Source organism: Mobula hypostoma, chromosome 6, assembly GCF_963921235.1.
Source record: "Mobula hypostoma chromosome 6, sMobHyp1.1, whole genome shotgun sequence".
NCBI lineage: Eukaryota > Metazoa > Chordata > Chondrichthyes > Myliobatiformes > Myliobatidae > Mobula > Mobula hypostoma.
The window spans coordinates 152,978,144-152,996,816 of NC_086102.1; the positions used below are offsets into that span (position 1 = coordinate 152,978,144).

An 18,673-nucleotide genomic window follows, 5' to 3' on the forward strand; every position below is an offset into this window, starting at 1 on the left:
CTTGCGTTAAAATAGACACAAATCAAACCTTCGGTCTGAGCGCGTCCCTTCTCTATCACCTGCCTCTCCTCCCTCTTGCACTGTCTACAAGCTTTCTCTATTTGTTAGCCCACCTCACAATGTTATGAAAAGGCAGCATAACAACAGATTTCCTTTTCAGTCCGTTAAGTTTTACCTGCTCTTCCTGGGGTTTGAGTAGCACATCTGCTTCTATTGTGTTGCATTCCCCTAATGAAAGAAATGAAATCTGTAATTTGATGTCATAATAATTGTTTCTCTCATCTACTTCATAATAACCAGCTTGCTTTGACTTTACATTACTCTAATTTCAAGTCCAGAATTTTTTTTGATCACATCTGTCATACAAGTTTAGCATTAGAGCATAGAACATAACATTACATGTTAAACCATGTAAAATAACATTACAATTACTTAAAAAGAGCAGAATAAATTCATGCTATGATTAGCCATTAGCAGAAGTTGTGTTAGCACTTACTGTACTTAATTGGCCAAAACACAAAGGAGAGTTGACAGATATCTGAGAAAGGATGTGTTTCAGAGAAATTGGACAGGAAATGGCAGTGGTGGAATTGCTTTCCCAGGATCTGGCACAGAGTCAGTAGGCTGAACAGTTCATCTGTGTCAATAAAATTAATTAAGGTTAGATCAATGGAAAATATGAGAGATTGCTCCTGGCACCACGTTTGGTCCATTAAATGTCACTGTTTACAGTATTGGCATGTGCACTACAACTGACTGTCGTCCCATAAAAAATCCAGAAGAAAATTAGTAGTAATGAATATTAACATAATCAAGTAGGCATGTATTTATATGGTTATTTCCATGTCCCCATCATGAGTCTTTCAACCAGTGAATTATTTTTGCAACATTGTTCTTGGTGTAATACCTCTGGTTATCAATTGGTGATGTTATGTGTTTCCAGATACTGAGTCTGGCCAAGCAAAGACTGGCGATGAAACAGGATCAGGCCGTCCAGTTGAAGATGCATTGAAAAAAGAAGAAAAACGTTGTGGTGCCAAAATTCTTGAGCCTTTCTATACATTAAGGGATGGGTGGGTAGCTTATTACAAGCAGCCAATATTCCTGGCTGGCCTGGGCCTGGCCTTCCTCTACATGACGGTTCTGGGCTTTGACTGTATTACAACAGGATATGCTTACACCCAAGGCTTGAGTGGATTTGTCCTCAGCTTGCTGATGGGGGCCTCTGCTGTTGCTGGAATTCTGGGCACCATTGCCTTTGTATGGATACGCCGAAAGTGTGGCCTGATCAAGGCAGGCTTCATTTCTGGTGTGACTCAGTTTTCATGTCTGATTTTGTGTGTGGTTTCTGTGTTCATGCCTGGAAGTCCTTTGGATTTGTCCGTGTCCCCTTTTAAGGAGCTGACCAACAGAAACCTGGATCCAAAGGCCTGGAAGGAAGTAGTTGTACCAACATCACAACCTTGGCTAAGCACTACAATTGGGTACAACTACTCAACGACTGAATCTCCAGGCACTGAGGAATTTGAACCAGAATCTTACATCTCAGTTAGTTTGCTCTTCGCCGGTATCATTGCTGCAAGAGTTGGTAAGTGTGCAACTCAGCTGATAGGTCAACAAGAAATATGTGTAGCTTAGTAGAAGTTCATGTCAAAAGGAGGACTCTTTAGACCAGGGCTTCCCAGCCTTTCTTAATGCCATGGAACCTTACCATTAACCAAGGGCCCCATGGACCCCTGCTTTAGACCTTCTTCCTTTTAACATGCCTTGGGCTACTATGAATGTCAAAACTAAAGATTTGTACTGTATTTGGAGATAAGCAGTTAACATAAATCAAATCTGTTTTCCCTTATGATGAAACGGATTCATTTCTATGTACTTGGTGCATAAACTTTTTTACCAAAGTCCTGACAAAATTCACTGAGTAGTCAGTCAATACATCCCACACCTCAGGATGCTTAATTCAATTAAAGTATCCAAGATACACCAATGGAGAGAGGCCACTGAGCATATCCATTGATATTAGCATATATTGTTAGACTGCGATCCTTTATAGGAAATTGCACTGTGTATCACTGGAATGAACGCAGGCAAATAGGATTGTAAGAAGTTTGTGCGTTCTCCCCATGACCATGTGGGTTTCCTCTGGGGGCTCTGGTTTCTTCCCACATTCCAAAGGTGTATGGGTTAGTAGGTTAAATGGTCACATGGGCATAAAGGGACAGTATGGGCTCGTTAGGCCAGAAGGGCCTGTTACTGTGATGTATCTCTAAATCTAAATCCACTTTGCTCTTCCATTTCTCATGTCAAAAAAATGCAGAATTGTCCAAAAAACATATTTGTCTCAGGTTAGTGAGTTAATCCCAGAAAAAGGCAGCAAAACCGGGCCCACGTGATTGCCAACCTTAGTTGCAATGAACCATTTCCATTGTTGTGTCTTTGCTGAGACGCATGAATGGAAGGTGATCATGCTTCAAACGATCCTTTCCCACATCAGCCATGGATCAACTGTATCAAAGCCTTCGGGAATATATGGGGAAGGGGGAATATATGGGGAAGGAGGAATGCAGAAATCAGTGTATGCAGTCAACTCCTGTTCTTGCCTTGGTAGCTGTGAGGTACAAGTGGCCCTACAGTGTAATGAGGTCATGGCTGAGGCAGGGATTTCAGCAAGACTACAAACGAGGAAAAATGATCAGGAAAATATTTTGATCTATGGAATATGAGGCAAGCAAGTACTTTGATCAATATATCAAAGTTAAAATGGAACTCATTAATTCATGAATAATTTGAAATTCAGCATAATATGCTCCTGATTTAACAAATGTCATAGTTGTACCGTTAGGGAGCAGTTTAAGTTGGTAATTGTGGAAAAGTGCACCATGTGAATAGTGATGTCATTAGGTGCACACTCTTTAAGTGATGCCAGTTGCACTAAAGCGCACAGTCCTGTTTCCCACATATTGTAGTTTCACCTGGAACTGAATCCTTGTGCAGGTTTATGAGCAATTTGTATGTAGAGAATAAATGATAAGTGAAGACGGTAGATGCTACAAATTGCTTATTTAACAAAAAAAAGATACGGTTTGATTACCTTTCCTTAATGTACCAGGCTTGCTTGTTGTGTAGATTTGAGCACGTATTTTATTTTGCCAAACTAACAGTGATTTTTAAAAAATTTTTCCTCAGGTCTCTGGTCCTTTGATTTAACAGTAACACAACTCATTCAAGAAAATGTGGATGAATCAGAACGTGGCAAGATTAATGGTGTGCAGAATTCCATGAATTATCTCCTTGATCTAGTACATTTCATCATGGTCATATTAGCTCCCAATCCAGAAGCATTCGGTCTTCTTGTAATCATTTCAACCTCTTTTGTTGCTATGGGGCATTTGATGTATTTCGTGTATGCATACAAATCATTGGGAAGCCAACTCTTTGCTTGTAGCTCCAAAGACACAGCAACTCAGGGCAACAATCCTCAAATAACTGATTGTGTAGCAGTCAGCACAAGTAATGACTGAAGAGATAATATCATTTGTTTTGACCTATACCTTATATTTTTAAGATACCTACTTTTCAAGTAGCTTAGGCATATTATACAGAAACCTTATTAAGCCAGATTTTCTTAGTGGCTACATATCTTTTTCTTCTGCTTCATACCATATTAAAATGTTGCATGTATGGCTCAATTAGATATCGCCAAGTGAATGATTCAAATCTATTGAAGTCATTTGCATTTTCCGTAGGAAGCAATTGACTAATAAGTACAGTATAACATTATCTGTTAGGGAATATATGACTTTTACATAGTGTAGTGGCTGATGTTGGCTTGGTCAGAGAAAAGCAATAAAAAGGTTCTTCGTATAAAAGCTGAATGTTTTATACACATTACCATGTGAGATGTCAGTTGAATTAACATTTAAATGTAGTTTTATTGAGCTAGCTACTAACAAGTGTTACCGTCTCTTTATCATTTTTACGCTCCAGAATGGTATATAATTGATTTTCACTAAAATATTGTATCTTCCTTGCTGCTAATATCATGAAGGGAACTGTTTGCCAATCTGCCAATAACATTTTTCAAACTAATGTGAGTTATAAAGGGATTAATATTTTCAACTAAATAGTGCCTTGACATTAAAAATGTGAGATGCTGAAATAACTACTTAAATCACACTGTACCCAAGTACACTGCAGGGAGTTTCAGAGTGTGCAGGAAATGGGAGTACGAACATTTGCCAACAAAATCTGTAGGCCAGAAAATGTGTAAATTATAAGGGTGGAAATGATCAATTCTTGTGTTTTCAAGAGATATTCAATTCCATACATTAGGAGCTCCTTATGACATAGTCATTCATATTAAACTCACTGGCACAACTGGAAAATAGATAGTTTTCTTTTTGGAAAATTCTTAATCTTAAATGACCTTGTGGAACTTGGGTTTTTTGAGAGGGGGTGCTAGAAATGTTCCACATTACATTACATTCAAAGGGACGCCCTCTGGTTATTCATATGAAATCATTAAGATAGTTGCCAAGTATTTGCAAGTAGTGTTCTTAATAATACTTTCCTCTTAATTGTGGAATAGGAGACATGGCATTTGTCCTTGGCATATTATCCAATACTCAAGTTCAAGTTGTGGTTGAAGCGACCACAAGTAGGGGGATAACAAGTAAAGTTTTCCTTGTTTGAAGGTGGACATTTGTGCAGTCCAATCAATGATTAGATTAATGAGGATATCAAGTCTGTGTTGCATTGAAAATGAAAATAGCAACTGTAAAACCATGAGAAATTAACCATAGCCAATGGATATGGATCTTTGTAATTTTATTATAAATATAGCTTTAGAAGATCTTTATGGTCAATATTTATATGTTATATTAGAGTCTGAAATAGAATTTCTGGATTCATCAAAAGATATGTTAACCATTGTTTTAAAATCCATTTGTAGTTCTTTTATCAGCTTGGCTGAATTTGGTAAGCATATGACAATAAACACTCCAAAAGTCACAGTTTCTGAAATTGAAAACATTGCTAAATAAAATGTTGCTAAAATAACATAGGCTTGTGGTGGTGGTTCTTTTGGCCTTTTCCTGTAATACATTACAACATAAACATAACATAAGCTTGGCAAATTCCCTATCTTGTGTGAATCAGAGACATAGGATCAGTTCTTATGGAAAATGGTGGCGTTTCTCAGTATGAGGAGCATTTTTCCTGGGTTAGGAGGTTTAAGGCGAGAAATTTAAAGGAGATTTGAGGCGCAAGTTTTCTTTTATATACAGAGCGTAGTGGTTATATGGAATGAGAAGACAGAGGCAGAAACGATTATTTAAAGGCATTTGAACAAGTATTTGGACAAAAATAAGCCAATGTAGGTCAATGATATTAGTGTTGATTGACAGCAGGGTCAGCATTAATGAATTGGGCTGAAGAGTCTGTTTCTGTGCTGTACAGTTCCACGATTCCAACTCTATAAGCAGACTATAATAATGCTAAATTATTAACTAAGTGTCTAGACGCTTATCAAATATGTTGAAAACTAGAATGGACAAATATTTTTGTAAGTGTTTCTTCCTCTGAATTATTTTGTTTATGATAGACTGCTTGAATCTGAACACATAATTTCAGACTACTTGTATCATGTAGGAATTTGGAGAAACAAGAAATTAACTTTTATCAAATATAATGTGCTTAATTGTATAACAGTACTGAACGTTTTGCAATAGTTCAACTAAGCTAAGAATGTTGATGATTTTCATTTGTACTCAGTGTCTGAGGCTTCTCGCTTAAGTGTCCAACAATAATCAGCCAGCATTGATAGATTCCAGTTGCCCTGATCCCGTTTCTCCATGATTGCAATGTCCTGGTGAAACCTTTCACCAGGCTTGTCACCGACAGCACCAAGGTTTGCAGGGAAGAAGTCTAAATGGGAATGCAGAAAATGGATCTTTAGTGACATGTTGCACTTCATGGTTTTGTATGCCTGAAGCATGTTGTCAAGCAGCCGTACGTAGTTTGGTGCTCTGCAGTTGTCAAAAATATTTTCAACAACATCCTTGAATGCCTTCCATGTGATTTTCTCTGGTCCCACTAGAAGTTCTTTGAATTGCCTGTCATTGATGACCTATTTGGTTTGTAGACTAACAAAAATATCTTCCTTTATCTTGGCATCAGTTAATCTGACTTAAATTATGAACTAAAATAACAAATATTGGACATTTCAAAAAAATGGTGTGTGATAGGGAAATTTCATGGTTACTTTCATGATCAGCAGCCCAAAATCTATAAGATACATCCAAAGGTTTTTGAGAATTAATATCTATGTTGTTCAGCATTATTGATAATCAATTTAAAATGATACACAAAGACAAATAATACTTATGAACAAAAACATTTAATTAACCACTGAAATAATTCAAACAAATGTAAATCATCTAATACTAATCTCACTCCCTCAGAGCCACTTCTCTGAATTTGAGTATTTGTTGCCTTCATTGTGCATGGTGCAACCTGACATAGGCTTAGTAGGTGAATTCCTCAGCCTATATGTTGAGGGATTGTTGTGGAAGCTATAAAAAGCAGGATGTCAGAGTATGGTCAGGAAATGGCTGATGGAGGGTCATCAGCAAGTCCACCATTTTGTATTTGTCTGGGAATTCTGCATTTGGGAATTATCTGTACAGAACAATTACATTTTACCCCGGTAACATATTCACTGACTCTTTAATAAACATGACTTCTTATACATTTACACTATGGTTAATTAATTCCAATTTTTTAAAAATACTGTAAGACTGATTGAGTTACGGGCAGTATTATGTTGTTGGTTTGTCTGCCAGGATATTCATGAACCAATTGAACTTGTTATTCGTCACTAAGAACAGTTGCCAAAGACAAAAGTTTCTTTTATTCCTTTAGCCTGGGCTATTTCTAGAAGTTGAAAGATAGTGTTCTAAAACAATCTCTCAAAAACAAGGCATAAATTTCCTTTGAAGATTTCAGATTGATGGTGGATATTTGGTTTGTTGGTTTACACTGACTTTTTAACACATTCGTTACAGAATTACAGCCGCAGTGTACAGGCAGCTCAGATTAAGTCCCTGGTCATGAATCAATTAGTTACAAGATGCGAAATGGAGCAGAGCCAGTGCACCAACTATAGAGAATCATGGAAGAACAGAATGTATGGAGTGGGAAATGAATTTACAGTTCAGTTTGTTGGTCCAAGTCATTGATAGAGTCAGTCAACCACTCTATCCATTCTCTATCTGATTCTTTATTGAATACACCTGCTCAAATGCTATCTGCTATATACATACACAGTCAGTGCCATACCATCAGCTACAGAAATTGGAAAGCCCAGACCCACAGCATCAGATAATCAGCATATACGTGCAGTACGTCCCAGTCTTATCCAGCTTCTCTCAGGAGCAGGAATGTGCTGGGATTCCCCAGTATTTTACTGGGAAATTCATCTCTGAACCTACATAGTACTGGATATCTGGATACAGATGCCAGAATCTGGAGCAAAAAAACAAATTGTTGGAGGAACTCAATGGATCTGGCAGCATCTGCACAGGGAAATGGACTGTTATCATTATCTTTCAACCAGATGCAGAGTGTCAACATAAAACACCGCCAATTTCCTTCCCCAGATGTTGCCTGACCTGCCGAGTTCCTCCAGCAGTTTGTTCTTTGTCTATTTATTTGGGTGGTGTTCTTTTCAGTGTAGCAGTCACAAGACTTTCTCATCTGTACCGGCCAAACTGCCAGCAGATCAGTGACATAGGTACATCATTCCTATGACTTCCCCTCCAAGTTCAGATTCAGATTTATTTATTCATCACACGTTCATCACGACGTACAGTGAATTGTGCCATTTGTGTTAACAACCAAGACAACCTGAGGGTATGTAGGGGGCAGCCCATAAGTGCCACCACATGTTCTGGTGCCAACACAGAGTGCCCACAATGCTCAGCAGAACAACACAAACAATAATAGAAACAACAGCAACAAAACAAATAACAATAGCAAAACAAGTCCCTTTCCCATCCTCCCACCCACTCATACAGACACAGCCAGGCCTCCAAACCCAGGACAGGCTGCTTCAGGGCCTCTGATCCTAGTCCTTGGCCCTGGACTCTCAGTCTGGCAGACATCATGCCTCCAATATTCAGTCCCTGCCCCGGACTTGCAGACATTGGCCCTCTGGCCTTCAGGCCTCAACCTCCAGACTTGCTGACTTCAGTCTTTGACCTCTGGTATTGATCCCAGGACCTGCTAATCATGGAACCCCAGGCCTTGAACTCCAAACTCGTATGGAACTGCGATTCGCTGGGGAGTGGTCACCTGCCACATGGATCTTCAGTCCTAGTACTTTCTGACCTAGGGAGTCAACAGCCCTTCGTGCTTTTCGGGGAATGCAGCATTGGTACTGAATGGTTGCCTATTTGTGTGGAGAAGACTGCAGTGGCCTTGCAGAACAATATGTGGGCCTGCACTCAGTGGCCACTTTCTTAGGTACAACTTTATAGCTGCTCATAAATGCAAATGACTACACCGCCAATCATGTGGCAGCAACATGCCAATCAAGGCATGTAAGCAGGGAAATGTTACAATAGCTGTGGGGCATTTCAATTTGCAGGTAGATTGGGAAAATAAAGTTGGTGCTAGATCCCAAGAGAGGGAATTTGCAGAATGCCTATGAGATGGCTTTTTAGAACAGCTCGTTGTTGAGCCTAAGAGGGGATCATCTATTCTGGACTGTGTGTGTGTAGTGAACCAGATATGATTAAGGGGTTAAAGGCAAAGGAAACCTGGGAGGTGGAATAGAATCTACCCTGCTGTTTGAGAGTGAGATGATAAAGTTAGAGGTATCAATATTACAGTGGAGTAAAGGGAATTACAGAGGCATGAGAAAGGTATTGGCCAAAGCTGACTGGAAGGGGACACTAGCAGGAACGACAGCAGAACAGTAATGTCTAGACAGTTCTGAGGGAAATTCAGAAGATACAGGAAAGATATATCCTAAAGATGAAAAAGTATTCTAAGGGGAAGGTAGGGGAAGTCAAAGACAGCATAAGATCTAAAGAGAGGGCAGATACAATATAACAAATATTAGTGGGTATTTAGAAAATTAGGAAGCTTTTAAAAACCAACAGAAGGCAACAAAAAAAAAACACACACACACACAAGGAGAGAAAAGATTAAATATGAAGACAAGCTAGCCAAAAATATCAAAGATGGTAGCAAAGGTTTTTCAGATATATAATCTGCAAAAGAGAGGTGAGAGTGGATATTGGACCATTGGAAAATAACACTGGAGAGGTAGTAATGGGGGACAAATAAATGGCAGGTGAACTTAATAAGTATTTTGTCTCAGTCATCACTTTGGAAGACATTATCAAAATGCCAGAAATTAGAGTGGCAAGGGAGAGAAGTGAGTGCAGTTGCAATTACTAAGAAGGTACTTGAGAAGCTGAAAGGTCTGAAGGTAGATAAGTCACCTGGACCAGATGGACCACACCCCAGAGTTCTAAAAGAGGTGGCTGAAGAGATTGTGGAGGCTTTAGTAATGATCTTTCAAGAATTACTAGATTCTGGAATGGTTCCAGAGGGCTGGAAAATTGCAAGTGTCTTACCTCAGTGGTTGGGAAGATGTTGGAGTCAATTATTAAGAATGAGATCTTGGGGTACTTGGAGATGCATGACAAAATCGGTCATAGTCTGTATTGTTTCCTCAAGGGAAAGTCTTGCCTGACAAATCTGTTAGAATTCTTTAAAGAAATAACAAGCAGGATAGACAAAGGAGAATTAGTTGATGTTGTGTACTTGGAGTTTGAGAAGGTCTTTGACAACATGCTGCACATAAGACTGCTTTAACAAGCTACAAGCCCATGGTATTACAGGGAAGATTCTGGCATGAATAAAGAAGTGACTGATTGGCAGAAGACAAAGAGTGGGAATAAAGGGAGCCTTTTCTGGTTGGCTGCCAGTGACTAGGGGTTTATGTTGAGATTCTTTTTATGTCATATGTCAATGATTTGGATGATGGAATTGATGGCTTTGCTTCAATGTTTGCAGACTATATGAAGATAAGTGGAGGGGCAGTTAGTTTTGTGGAAGTAGAGAGGCTACAGATGGACTTAGACAGATTAGGAGAATGAGCAAAGATATGGCAAATGGAATACAGTGTTAGAAAGTGTATGGTCAGGAACTTTGGTAGAAGAAATGAAAGGGTTGACTATCTTCTAAATGGAGAGAAAATACAAACAAAAAAACTGAGGTGCAAAGGGATTTGGGAGTCCTTGTGCAGGACTCCCTAAAGGTTAATTTACTGGTTGAGTCTGTGGCAAGAAAGGCAAATGCAATGTTAGCATTCATTTCAAGAGGACTAAAAGCAAGGATGTAATAATGAGACTTTAAAAAGCATCGGTGAGGCCTTACTTGGAGTATTGTGAGGAGTTTTGGGCCCCTTATCTTAGAAATGATGTGTTGAAACTGGAGGGGATTCAAAGGAGTTTCACAGAAATGATTCCAGGATTGAATGGCTTGTCATATGAAATGTGTTTAATGGCTCTGGGCCAGTATACACTCGAATTCAGAAGAATAAGGGGTGGCCTCACTGAAACCTATCAAATGGTGAAGGGCCGTGAGAGAGTGGATGTTTCCTAAGGTGGGAGAGCCTAAGACCAGAGGACAAAGCTTCAGAATAGAGGGGCATCCTTTTAGAACAGAAGTGAGAAGGAATTTCTTTTGCCAGAGAGTTATGAATCTGTGGTATTCTTACCACAGGCAGTTCAGGAGACGAAGTTTTTATATATATTTAAGGCAGAGGTCGATAGATTCTTGATTGGTCGGGGTATGAAGGGATACAGGGAGAAGACAGAAGATTGGGGCCGAGAGGAAAATTGGATCAGCCATCATGAAAAGGTGGAGCAGACTCGAATGGCCTAATTCTGCTCCTATATCTTACGAACTCAGGAAAATTTCTATCCTTCAACCTGTACCTATCCCCGACCTTCTTCTCCTCCCCAAAACCTGGATATCTTCATCGTTATCTTATGACCTAATAGAGGGACGTCCACTTAGAGATGAAAAGGAATTTCTTTAGTACAGATGGCTGTGGAGGGCAAGTGATTTAAAGCAGAAATTGAGAGGTTCTTGGTAATTCCAGGTGCCAAAGTTTATGGGGAGAAGGCAGAAGAATGGGGTTGAGAAGGGTAATAGATCAGCCACGATGGAATGGTGGAGCAGATGATGGACCGAGTAGCCTAGTTCTGCTCTTATGGCTTGTGGTCTTATGGTCAACTCAATGCATAAAAACATGCAGACATGATCAAGAGGTTCAGCTGTTGTTCAGACTAAACATCAGAATGGGTAAGAGATGTAATCTAAGTGACTTTGATTGTGGGATGATTGTTGGTGGGGTGGTTTGAGTATCTCAGAAATTGCTGATCCACCTGATATTTTCACACACAACAGTCTCTAGAGTTCACAGAGAATGGTGTGAAACATAAAAGACATCCAGCGAGCAACAGTTCTCTGGGTGAAAATGCCTTGTTAATGAGAGTTCAGAGGAGCCTGGTTCAAGCTGACAGAAAGCAACAATAACTTAGATAGCCACGCATTACAACAGTGGTGTGCAGAAGAGCATCTCTGAATGCACAACACATCAAATCTTGAAGTGGACGGACTACAGCAGCAGAAGACCATGAACATGCACCCAGTGGCATCTTGTTTAGGTACAAGAGAGACCTGACAAAGTAGTCACAGAGTGCAGTTTCACACTGCAGACTTGTCACTGTTGCCATCAGGCTGGCTCATGGCAGTGTTGAGTTCACCAGTGCTGTTGTTTTGCCATGTAGATTTAGTATGATTCCCAAGGTAGAACTTCAACATTCCTCGGAACATAACACAGGGTAGTCTGAAGGCAGGTTCAGCAAGTAATTAGAAAAATGAAGAATGTTATCATTTATTGCTAGGGGAATTGAAAACCAAAAAGGTTATTACTCATGTATAGAAGATATTTGGTTAGAAAACAACTGGAAAATATTACCTATTAAACGTTACGTACTTATTTCATATAAGAAATATTTCTAAAGGAGGATGTAATACATTAAGTAGGCCAGGCAGCATCGAAGGAGGCAAATAAACATTCGCCATTTCAGGCTGAGACACTTCGTTTCCCTCCATTGATACTGTCTGACTTTCTGAGGTCTTCCAGCATTTTGTGTGTGTTGCATAGTATCTCCAGCATCTGCAGAATCGTTTGTGTCCGTAATTCACTGGGAGCAGTTTGGAGAAGATTTACTGGACTGATTCCCGAAATTGGTGGTTTGTATTATGAAGAAAGGTTGGATAGTCTATACTTGTATCCACTGGAGCTCAGAAGAAGGAGGGAGGACCTGACTGAAATGCGTCAACCCTCAGGGATGTTGGATGTGGAGAGCACACTTATTTATCTATTTATTTAGCGATACATGGTGGAGTAGGCCCTTCTGGCCCTTCACGCCATGCTGTCCCAGCAACCCCCAACAACACCAATCTAACCCCAACCTAATCACAATGAACAATTAACTTACCCAGTACATCTTTGGAGTGTAGGAGGAAACCAGAGCACCCAGGGAAAACCCACACATTCCATCGGAAGGACGTACAGAGCCTCCTTACAGAGAAGGTCTGAACTTTACTGCAAACTTCGATGCCCCAAGCTGTATTAACTTCACACTAACTGCTAGACTACCGTGACAACCACTCATGAGTGCTCCCACTTTTGGGAGAATCTAGAACCAGGGGTTTCGCTTTAAAAAGTCGGGGTAGCCCATTAAAGAAAGCAAAGAAGATTTTCTTTCTAATAGAGGGAAGAGAATCTTTTGGCACACTTCTTTAAAGAGCAGTGAAATCAAATTCTTTGAATATTCTTAAAGGCAGAGCTAGAGAGATGCTCACTAAGTAAGTGGGTGAAAGTTACCAGGGATTGTAATGGCATGCTGGCCTTCATAACAAGGGGAATTGAGTATAAGAGCAAAGAGGTCGTTCTGCAGCTATACAGGGCCCTGGTGAGACCACACCTGGAGTACTGTGTGCAGTTTTGGTCTCCAAATTTGAAGAAGGGCATTCTTGCTATTGAGGGAGTGCAGCATAGGTTCACAAGGATAATTCCCGGGATGGCGGGACTGTCATATGTCGAAAGATTGGAGCGACTGGGCTTGTATGCTCTGGAATTTAGAAGGCTGAGAGGGGATCTTATTGAAACATATAAGATTATTAAGGGATTGGACACGCTGCAGGCAGGAAACATGTTCCCACTGATGGGTGAGTCCAGAACCAAACGCCACAGTTTAAGAATAAGGGGTAGGCCATTTAGAACGGATTTGAGGAAAAACTTTTTCACCCAGAGAGTGGTGGATATATGGAATGCTCTGCCCAGATGGCAGTGGAGGCCAAGTCTCTGGATGCTTTCAAGAAAGAGATGGATAGAGCTCTTAAAGATAGCGGAATCAAAGGTTATGGGGATAAGGCAGGAACTGGATACTGATTGTGGATGATCAGCCATGATCACAGTGAATGGCGGTGCTGGCTCGAAGGGCCAAATGGCCTACTCCTGCACCTATTGTCTATTGTCTATTGATTGACTGGAATGTGGAGTTGAAGTTATGACAGAACAGCCACAAATTTATTATATGGTGATGTGGTTTAAGGCAGTGGTCTCCAACCACCGGGCCGCAAAGGTGTGCTACCGAGCCGCAAGGAAACGATATGATTTGGCGATATGAAACAGTATGAGTCAGCTGCACCTTTCCTCATTCCCTGTCACGCACTGTTGAACTTGAACACCCACCCCCACCCCCGGTCAGCCGGTCCGCAAGAATATTGTCAATATTAAACTGGTCCGCGGTGCAAAAATGGTTGGGGACCCCTGGTTTAAGGAATACTCCTGCTCGTGATTCATATGCTAATGTGGCAATAGAGCAATGTGTGTGGCTTGCAGTGCACTTGGTGGGAACTGAGAACTGATCTTGCTTCAGTGACTGTTGTGTAATTAATATTTCAGTAATATTTGAGTAATATCAGACTCAGAATCACAATCGGGATCAGGTTTAATATTACCAGCGTACGTCGTGAAATTTGATAAATTAGCGGCAGCAGTACAACACAATATATGACAAACATTGAAAAATAAATAAATAAATCACCGTAAGTGTATGTATATTAAAAATAGTAGTGCAAAAACAGAAATAATAAAAAAGAGTGAGGTGGTGTTCATGGGTTCAATATCCATTTAGAAATCATATGGCCAAGGGGAAGGAGCTGTTCCTGAATCATTGTGCGTGCGCCTTCAGGCTTCTGTACCTCCTTCCTGACAGTAACAATAAGAAGAGGGCATGCCCTGGGTGCTGGAGGTCCTTAATAATGGACACTGCCTTTCTGAGACACTGTTCCTTGAAGATGTCCTGGATACCTTGTAGGCTAGTACCCAAGTTGGAGCCGACAAGAGAATACAAGGGAAATTTACAACCCTCTGCAGCTTTTGATTTGTTTTTGGAAGTACAAAACACAAAACTGACCTGTGTGGAGCTGAATCAATGTCCTTAAGGCTTCACTGATGGTACTGATGACCCCTGAAGAGCACCTGGCATCCCTAGGACAGAGGACCTCTCCCCTCCCTTTTCTTACAGCTTCCAAGTCATTTCTGAAAAATTAGGCTTCCTGCTCTGCCATGGCTTCCTCCATGTTCCTCTACGTAAGTACAATAATAGGAATGGGACAATGTTTTGCCATTACCTTGCAGTTAATTAGTTTGTCAAATGTAATGCTTAATGTGATGACTGCTTGTGTTACTTATGTTGTCGTGTTCCAGATCATGTTTCGCCAAACAAGGAAGATCTATAAAGCAAGGTCAAGTTGGAGGATATTGACCTTTGTTCCACAGCACTCAGCTATGGTGCAAAGTGTTCTCATAATGCTGATACAAGAGAAACCTTTGGTTAACCAAATACAAAAGATCTTGGGACATTTGCCGAGGGACTAAGACTGCAAAAGTTACGTTTCCTTTAATTTCAAAACCTAGGAACTTAAAATCTACAACTGATCTTTACTTGTCCAGTGTAGGCATCATGTGTCACATAGTTGAGTGTTGCAATTTCACTTTCACATCCCCTCAACAATAATTTTTAATCCAATTTTTGCATTGACATAACCCTGTGAAAACCTGATGACAATTTTCGCTGCAGAAGACATCATTATAGTGACCCATCTGGGATCACAAACTACAACCTTGACACTGATTGATTGCTGAAACTCTAATAGTTAATTCTCCAATCCATCAACAAGAAAGTAGCTCAATTGCTCACACAGGTCATTCCGGGGCTAAGAAAGCCTGACTTATAGCTACTGCTACAGACCAACAAGCTCAAATTCAAATTCAAACATATATGCAGGTGTTCATTCCTACACATGGCAGAAGTAGTCTCCACTTTTAGTAATTGTTCTTTCTTATCAGTCATGTGCTTTTGGTGTCAATCATTACAATATTATGGAGGAATGGTTACTATACAGAATGATTTTTTTAAGAAAGTAGACAATTTTATTGTAAAAAAAACCCCTCAAATTTTGTGAAGTTAAATGGACATAGCATATCATTGAAACAACTTCCCAAAATTCCAAGGGTTAAGTAACTAATTTTTATTTTGCAACTAATTGCCAAGATGAAACTTTTATATTTCAAGAATTTGGCAATATTTGTATACAATGCAAAAACCCAAATAACATTTTTCTGAAAAAGTTCTATTGGTTAATTCAAACACACAAGATACTTAATCCAAACAAACATTGAGTGCAATAATATGTATAGGATAATGTATATAAAACTATTAGTTATCCCCCCCCCAACCTCTACCAATAGTATCAAAAAAAATCTAAGTCACAAAGAAAATTTTAAAAAGTCACAAAAAAATTAGATCTGGAAAAACAGACCAAGAAAAAGGTAAAGGAACTAAACTTTAGGGCTCACTGACTGTATGTTTACATTAGGCAATACAGAAATGTGAAGATCTACTTGCAGAATAATATTCATAGAAAGGTGGTTCAGCAAACCTTCAATAATTACATTTCCAAACACTGAAGTGGACTCAAGAAAAGTAAACAGAATGATTTTTGTATGTTTTCTGACTTGTGGACAAAATTGACTTATAGATGTCTCTACAAAGGAGACCTGTTTGTTAACCAGGGAAGGCTTGTAAATATGAATATTTAACCAACTACAAAATCTCTTCTCAAATGAAGAAAATAAGATTATTGGGAGCTTTAATAAATTGCCACGCAAAGCAAAAACTCTAAAAATAAATTTAGAGGAAGCAAACATTTTTTGATTTTAAAAGGATGCTTATCGCAAGGAATTCAGAAGGAAGGATTGCAAATAGCTGAGTCATGCACACAAGCTGTAACCTGATTCTGTGAGGCCAAGCACAGGAGCAGTCTATGCAGAATGTGCCCACTGGTCTCTTCACCTGGCTATGCCGATAGAGTTTGCAGAGTGCATTTGAATGGTGTTAATTTAAAAGACCAGTTTATGCAGGAGAATTTGAGAAATCATTACACAGTGAAATTCATGTTCTGACAGAGAGAAGCTATGTATGCAGCAGCTGTGTTTGCTGTTTCCAAGTCCTTTTACTTATTTACTTTGTGAGGAGGGGGTGGTGGCCAATTATGACCTTTGTGCAAAAGCTAACTAATATGGCAGTCATGTGCCTTAAAAACAAATACAATGCTTTACCAGTATAGAGTGCAATAGACAAACTCAACAAGACAACTGAGCACTGAACCTAACATAAATCTACCCTACCCTTCATGTTCGGTGAACCTTCCCTCTGTTTTAAAACACCAACTCTGTTATAAACAAGAGTACAAAAGAGTGAAGCTAATATAAATGTTGTTTAAGTCCATCCTGCTTCTCCAGTTTATGGATTGGAGGATTAGTTTGTTAAGCTTACAATAAACAGTCAGTGGCCAGACCATTGTTTGTGATTCCAGCCTCTGTCCATGTAATGGGAACACAGGATGGGGTCACAAAGTTTTATGATTTACTGCCTTGCTTTTAGCCAAGTGCAGTAGGTTCAGGATATCAGTGCCTTAAGCTGATTCACTCTCAGGCTCAAAACAGCCTCTTTACCGTCTTCTGTATCCATTTGGACATCTAGTGCCCACAGATTTAGACTTTACATCACTTTGTGCCCAACCTCATCCCTAACAGCACTGTGGGTGTACCGACACCTCCGGGACTGCAGTGATTCAAGAAGGCAGCTCATCACCATCTTCTCAAGGGCAACTAGGGTTGGGCAATAAATGCTGGTTTAGCTGGTAATCCCACATCCTGTAAATGCATAAATATACAAAAAGTCCTAAACTTTCTGAGAATGGAAGCAATCTTTCATTCATTTCCAACTCTCCATTGCACTAAATCCGGCTTTCTGTGTCCTACCCAATCCTTTAGCTCTTCCCTTTACCAAGACCTTACCTCAACTTGACCCACACACCAGAATTGCTTCTCTAAACCACCGCCCCCCAACCCCAGGCCCCTCACTTCCTCAAATTAAGAGCAGAAGTGAGGCAAACCGGGGCTCTGAAGTCAGCAGTTTCAGAGGCGAAGTGGAACTTGGATCAAGCTTTATGATGCTGAGGAGATCTGACAGGGGGTTGGGGATTAAAGATTTCCACAGTTCTTGGAGTCAGGGAATGGGGCACGGGGTCTGGGAAGCAGGACCAGGTCTTGCTATGGTGTAGTTAAAAAATGGAAATTTGGTACCTTTTGTCACAAAATGAGACCAGGTCAGCTGTTAGTCCTGCACTAGATTGGACAATTATTAACACAAATAAGAACATCGAAATGGGAGCAAGAAAAGGCGATTTAGTCCCTTGAGCCTGCTCAACCACTAATCTTTTACAACCGACGTTAAAAAAACTATTGCTCTCTCTTTTAAATTAACATAGCGATGAGCCTCCACAATCCCCATCCCTCTTCCCTCACTCTTGGAGTAAGGAAGTCCAACATCTCAGCACCCTCTGAGTGAAGAGACTCTCATCTCAGTCCTAGACAACCAACCCCTTATTTGCAAACTGTGCTCACGGCCCTTGACACCCTCGCTGCTTCAAACCGGACAAACTCTTCCAAGTATCTTTGTGTTTTGCTGAGATTTCTCATCCTTCTAAAAACTAGAGAAAATAGTCCCAGTCTAGTTAATCTCTCCTTATATGTCAAACCGGCTGTATCTGGAATCAGTCTCATGAATCTGTGCTGTACTCCCTTGACAGCAATTGCCTTTCACAATATGAAAACCAAACCTGTTCTGTCTCTGTCTTCTGTCGAGGAGTTTTGGGTAGGGCACTTATACCGTCATCCTTGCTGGTGAGACAGTTCGTTGTGAGACGCACCAGTTTCCAAGGTTTAGACGCTCTAACTCTCTGGAGTATGGATAGCTGGCTCAGCCCTTTTAAAGGTTCAGAACCAACTGCTAATAGGAAATCAAGTTTTGGGTGCCAAGAAATGAATATTCAAAGAGCACCTGACGGAGTCTCAGTACTAAATTGTAAGCCCGTTTGTGCTCAGTTCTCGTTCCAGTTTTATACTGTGTCTCGATCCTTGCCTTTGATCTCCAGCATTTAGGTC

The 18,673-nt window shown here is 40.1% G+C and overlaps 1 protein-coding gene across 1 annotated transcript in view; it reads left to right on the top strand.

Moving 5' to 3' along the window:
• Positions 1–5,059, top strand: part of slc40a1 (solute carrier family 40 member 1) — a 54,012-nt gene extending 48,953 nt beyond the window's left edge. Inside the window, exons 7-8 of the mRNA XM_063052000.1 lie at positions 944–1,588; positions 3,190–5,059. Of these exons, the coding sequence (XP_062908070.1) occupies positions 944–1,588; positions 3,190–3,524 (980 nt within the window). The 3' untranslated portion in view covers positions 3,525–5,059. The remainder of the gene's footprint in view (positions 1–943; positions 1,589–3,189) is intronic.
• The last annotated feature ends 13,614 nt before the right edge of the window (positions 5,060–18,673 follow it).